Source organism: Brachyhypopomus gauderio, unplaced genomic scaffold, assembly GCF_052324685.1.
Source record: "Brachyhypopomus gauderio isolate BG-103 unplaced genomic scaffold, BGAUD_0.2 sc69, whole genome shotgun sequence".
NCBI lineage: Eukaryota > Metazoa > Chordata > Actinopteri > Gymnotiformes > Hypopomidae > Brachyhypopomus > Brachyhypopomus gauderio.
The window spans coordinates 62501-68924 of NW_027506890.1; the positions used below are offsets into that span (position 1 = coordinate 62501).

A 6424-nucleotide genomic window follows, 5' to 3' on the forward strand; every position below is an offset into this window, starting at 1 on the left:
AATTCTCCCTAATGAGGCTGACAGTTCAACACTTTGAATTGAAGTGATCCCGAAGGAAATCAACGAACTTCGTAAACTCCATGCTGATTTCCTAGCTGCTAAACCCAGTCACCATTCTCCAACTGACAGAACTAGAACAAACTACAACGACAGCTGTGCAGAATGACAGACTAGTGAATCGTAAAGAACACTCTTCAGCACAAATAAACAAACAGGTTACTCTACCTCTTCTTCAAACACCATCAGACCTGCATCATCACTGGATGACGTCGGTTGTGCCGATGGTCCCGGTCTCTTCTTCTCCGCCACATACAGTAACCTGTCCTCACACGGTGACCAGGCTAGACAAGCAAATTGCACTACGTTCACACACACACACACACACACACACACACACACACACACACAAATAAATGTCTCACGTGACTGATGTGCATGATCAATGCAGAATTAAACACAGAACAGGATTAAAATGGCAGAAGTTGCACCACCCTCTTCGTAGACTTTTCCGTGTTTGTTGAGGGCTGTGAGGTCAAAGCTTCTCTCCAGTCCACTGTAGCCCCACACCTGAGGAGTGACGTCACGGCCTTCATCAAAATGTCCAACACCAATCGCTAATCAGTTGACTGTTCTTGACTGAACTGCCATAGTCACCTCAAGGTACTGACGTCCCCCACGTGTGCCGGTCTCCCGGACGACCGCCCTGCGTGCTCCAGAAGAGGAGTGGCTGATAAGCAGCCTAAACGTGAGCAGGGAGGATGAATGAGATGAGAGGTGCACGTGTGCCTCCACTGCTACAGGCTCTTCACTGCTTTGGGTTATCCCTGCATGAACCCATCTGTAAGGCTCTGGGCAGCCATGGGCTCCTACATCTCTCTGCAGGTGTGGGCTGTGTGACAGTATGTGTGTGTGTCGTTGTGTAAAGTGTTTATGTGTGTGTGCACAAATCTTACTCTCCATGTGTGTTTACGCATGGTCCGTGAGACACGATGTTTTCCACGCCCCTTTGATTACACAGCAAAGTCCACTGTTGAAAGTAATGCAGCCGGACTCCTCTGTCCACCTCACACTGACTCCAGTCTCCAGAGAGAGACCAAGACACAAGAAAGAGAGTAATCACATAATAAAAAAAACATAGGACACCTGAGCCAAGAGTAAACATAAGACTTTCATTGTGGTCTACCAGCAATTATGGTGAAGTTCTCTTTCCTGGTCCCGGGGTGAAAATCAAAGCCAAAGCCAACGTCCTTTTCATCAGTAACGGAGGCAGAAACAGGAACAGGAAACCTGTTAAACTGCCTGAACACATCTTTTATCACACCGTCCACCATCGTCCATCATCTACAGGAAACGTTATGGGCAGCTTCAGCAACTCGGACATCTAAAACAGCCTTCACAAATGATGTCTCCGTTAATCATCAGACATGACGACGTTTCAACCTTCACACCTTAACATTTATAGATGGGTGCCAAGAAATGATAGCATGCAGCAAATGCGGTTATACATGTCTTTTTTATTATTATTTATTTATTTATTAACCTTTAGCTTCTAGTGGGACATGATAGATCTTGTCGAAAGTGTTAAAGGGACGTTTCATCTTACTAACAGCGAGGACTAATGCAAGAAAATGACAGGTTTAAAAAATAATTTTACTTCCACGACAATGTTTACAACATTATTTTACGGCTTGAGGAAGCAAGCGGGGCTATATGACAAAAATAAAGTAAAAACCTGCAGACTTTTAGCGATTACGTTAAATACTTCACGAGAAAGACCCCGCTGATATAACGACACTAGCAATAGAAACACAAACCCTTTATTGCCGCCTCTGTTGCCCAGTTTGCTACTTCTGCGCATGCGCGTAGGACGGCACCACTCACGACTGCGAAAGGAGTGTTAAAATTTCTGTTCGGCAGTTTCGGCACTGAATTACAGAGTCGGTAAATTTGTCTTTAAATGAAGTTGCAAGTTATGGAAAGACAAAACAAATAAAAGATCACGAGAAAAACAAGTAATAATACAGCTTTTCGTAATATCATAACATAATTACTGCTAAAAGATGCAATGTGACGAGGGAGAGATCAACTAAATGCTTTTGAAGATAAAAAAAATATGCATATAGAAACTAAGTAAAAGAAACAAGACAATAGAGAGACTAACATCTCAAATGATTAGCCAAATAGAAATTATAATTCAACAAGATCTATTAGAAATAAAAATAACTACAAATCAGAATCAATTGCTTTATGTAAGGTAGGACAGTTCTTGTCATTAAGGGACCATCACACTAATGTTCAATAACTTGTCTGACTACAACATGGAGGCTTGTGTCAGGGATACTAACCAATAAATTAGCAGACGTGCAAGAACTTGAGAACATCCCAGAAGTAATTTGGAAATGTTGCCAGAGACTCAAAAAACCACCCACAGACAGTCATTAATTGAGTCATTAATGAATCCTGGGCACCATTTGGGTACAGAACACACCTGGAGGACAGATACAAATACCTGGGGATTCTTCGATGACATGGGAACCATGAGATCCAAACAAGAACAAGAGCAACATCCAAGAACCTCTGCAGGGTGAAGACAGATGCTCGAGTTTCAGCTTAATGGGAATTAAAAGATCAAAGCGGTGAACGAACATCTCCTGTCAGTCACAAAAGGCCACAAACATGCCCAGCAGTTGCAAAATGCTGGAAGATCCCAACATGTAGATCAGAACTCCTCACAACACATGGGGGCCTCCACCCAAGATCCTGACTCCACACGCAATAACCCAACCAGAAGGAGGCGAAGGGCCCACAAAACACAACATCCATTAACTAGAGGGAGACACAGCACATCCAAGCAACTGCCCCCATGGATGATGATTACAGGACACTTTTAAACAGAGAGGACACATGGATACCATGGAAACAGCGGAGGTGCCGTGACCGGATAAGCCCTCTGATAGAATATACTGAGGTGACAGTCCTGCCAGTAGCTGGATTAGGCATCGCTGGAGGGCAGTGCAGAGGTGGAAGTCATGGCAGCATAAGCAAAAGCGCCAAGGTTAGGAGAAGCAGCTGTGTGTCACTGCAAATGAGTCCCAAGGTGCAGACTGTGCCATGGAGCCCCTGAGACACTCCAGTACCTGGTGATGGCACGAAGGATGCTGGCAGGAAGTTGTGCCATTGAGAGACACAACCACGTGGCAGCAATCATATACTGAAGCATAGGCAGGTAAGTATGAACTGGACATGTCCACATGAGGAGCTGAGGACAATGGTCCAACTCTGGGGTGGTATTAGGTGCAGGGGTGGTATCACAGCTCTCATTTTCAGGTGGGATGGTAAAAACCCTTTTACCTTTCAGTTTGGGGCTGAACCAGACCTCAGGGTCCACTACACAAGGACCAACAATGTGAAGTGAAGAACATATTACAGTACACTTGATGCAACACAGTAGTCTTTCACTGAGAGGGCAGCTTGTGATCCCAATACTTTGAAAATGTAAAAATGTGTAATGTATAAATAAATAAATAAACAATCTAGACATCTAGATCTTTTAACATCTTTTTTTGTAAAAAAAACTACTGGTAGTTCATGCCTTCATGTCTTCTGATGATCCCTTAGCTGAGGGGTCTTCCCTGCCCGGCTCCGTCTTCTCACGGCAGTATTATGGATTTTTTAATTGCAGACATTTTAATAACTTCTCCGACATTAACGTAGTCTTGTCTTGTCTTGACAGATCTCAGGCTTCTTACGGTGGGCACAATTTTATAAAACAAGCCTTGACTGGTATGAATGAATAATGACTACCTGAAATGTCCCGGCTATAAAGAAGAACCTTTTATTAATTCCTCTGCATGTAACCCATTCCAGACTGAACACACACATGTCCAGAGCTGTGGGCAGGAACCCGCCGGTGTCTCATTCAAGGACACTTCAGCCAAGGTTACTGCTGTTTGCTGGTTGTGGAACCATCAACCTTATGGGCCAAGCCCAGATTATTAGCCTTTTGGCCACAGCTGTGCCCTAAAGGAAGAGGCCCAGGATCTTCAGAGCAGTCAATAAACTTCCTCCCACCTTAAGCACCATCAGGCCTTATATGGTGAAGCTTTCATTTCCTTTTTCCTACTGATCCATCCTCTGGTGTCTCCTCCTCCAGCTTTTGCAGAAGTTCCTTATCCACAGTCACACTTGAGGCTTGACTCACCCATCTTCTTGTGCTTCAATAGCTGTGTTCCTCAATCAATCAATCAATCAATCTGGCTACTTGACCTTCAGTGAACTTTTCTCCTCACTCCTGGGATTTGGTCCCATCAACACAGTGTTCTCATAATTAACAAATATGTTTAAATGAGACTACTGACAGACAGAACGTTCACTATGTCAAACTACCATTCTGGGCCACTAGCTTATCTCTGCTATCTCCTTTGTAAGAATTATTCTTCTGAATGTTTGTTTATCAGTTCCTTTTCAGCTGATAATACATGCTAAATCCTCTAAATAAATATTCTCACTGAGTCTCTACATCCCTACGTCTATGATCTACGTCTCCATTTTCTGCATGAGTACGTGTCATGGCTTCTCACAGTTTCCACAGCCTCGTCTAATACACTTTCACTGACAGAAAGAGAACAAAAGTGTCAATGCTCTTGTAAATAGACTTCTTACTAAATCAAATAGTGAATGAATTAAGAACTGTGTTGAATCTCCGGGGTGTGTTTTCAACGTGAAACTCGCTCTCCCATTTGACAAGTCTCTATGTCAGTGGTTTTAGGAAACTCAGCCTATACCATCCTCAGCTTTTCACATGCATGCAGTTTATACAAGCAGCAGTCTACATCCCCCACATCCCTGGAGATTTCCATGCGTTTAATCAAATCTTATATGTAATTGTCTTTCAGTTGTCTTCAATGATTGAAATAATAAATGTGATCAAACTAAGATACGCAGTAGTTTCACATGTACAACCCTCTGCCTCTTTGTAGCTCGCTGTGTTCTGTTTGGTGAGAGTGTTAGTCATGTAGGTGTTCCAGATGGAGGTGTGGTGATGTTCAGGTGAGGCAGCAGGTCAGTGGTCTCACTTCAACCTCTACACCTACAAGCACAAGGTGGTGGACACAGAGGCTTTTCAAACACATTCTCATCCTTTATTTTCGTACCAAGGCCAGATGAATTCCCAGTGAATCATTTGGGCTTTTTCATTTAGTATTGGAACTGAAGCTGAGGCTACCATGGACGTAATTTTGATTTCAAAAGTGGGGGGGACATGGATTCATCGCTATTTAAATATTTGGTTTTAACCGTAAAAACTGGGGGGGACCAAAACCGGCTTTTGAAAAAGTGGGGGGGACATGTCGTCCCCCCCCCCCCCCCCCCCCCCCCCCCCCCCCCCCAAAATTACGTCCGTGGAGGCAACACTTTACAAACTTCCACAATTTTCATTCAGACTAGTCATGCTATGTAGCCTCTTGTCACTGGAATACATTTCATTTATCAAAAAAGAGTTCATGAATCAGATACAAGGTTAATCATTATTTGAGACTAATATTCAGACTTGTGTTCGGTCATTAATTAATCCTGATTAATGGCAGAAAGAAATCTAATGTTTAAAAAAAATCCAAATTAGTGAAAACCTGCAGAATTTCGATATTTTAGCCAACAGAGGGAGCAGCTGTATTCCCCTCATGTCACTTTTATCTGTTTTAAAATCAGTTGCCAATCAGTAGTTCAAAATGTACACTTTCCATGCAAGTGTTTAATCTGTGTGTCAGCTGTTTGTTACATGTTTTGAAAGTGACACAATGGTCTTGGGAATGGCAGTGAGAGAGCTGTTAAGGAGACGGATGCTGCTCTGAGACACTGACACATCTCCTGAGAAGGTTTATGGCAACATCACCAAGAAACGGGAACTGTGGGCTTCATGCTCCATTAGCATGTTTGTGTCCTGACACACAAAGCTCCACCTCTTGAACACACATACACGCACTCACACAAAAGGCCAGGCTCTCATTTTCACACACACAGACACACACACACTTTCCATTCTTGTCTGTTTTAGCCAGGTGACTAATAACAGCTAAGGCGGTATTTGTTGGGCTAACAAGTTTTCTTTCACTTACAATTCCAGTCAATGTTGTGCAAGCTTTGATTAATGGAATAACTTTTCCACCTTTATTAATATATCCACATTAACTCCAGCTTGTAAGGAATGTAGAGCTTAAAAGTTGACACAAGGATACATCATACACTTGAGGTGGGCTCTAAAGATGCTTCTCTCCTAATACTCTTGAGGTGGGCTCTAAAGATGCTTCTCTCCTAATACTCTTGAGCCCCAGCAAACATGAACCCTGGTCATTAGTAAACCCAGAACATGTACTGCCACAGGGCTTGGCAGTTCTCATGGCAGGTGTGTGGGGACAAACAGGCTAAG

The 6424-nt window shown here is 43.2% G+C and overlaps 1 protein-coding gene across 4 annotated transcripts in view; it reads right to left on the reverse strand.

Moving 5' to 3' along the window:
* LOC143491017 (acylamino-acid-releasing enzyme) overlaps positions 1 to 1908 on the reverse strand; it is a 7413-nt gene extending 5505 nt beyond the window's left edge. Inside the window, exons 1-6 of one of the 4 annotated variants that reach the window (XM_076989649.1) lie at positions 1815 to 1869; positions 1184 to 1341; positions 954 to 1080; positions 655 to 739; positions 492 to 567; positions 226 to 359 (exon numbers count right to left, since the gene is read on the reverse strand). In XM_076989649.1, the coding sequence (XP_076845764.1) occupies positions 226 to 359; positions 492 to 567; positions 655 to 739; positions 954 to 1080; positions 1184 to 1331 (570 nt within the window). In that variant the 5' untranslated portion in view covers positions 1332 to 1341; positions 1815 to 1869. The other 3 variants (XM_076989647.1, XM_076989648.1, XM_076989650.1) reach the window with 3 other exon arrangements.
* Between the last annotated feature and the right edge of the window lie 4516 nt (positions 1909 to 6424).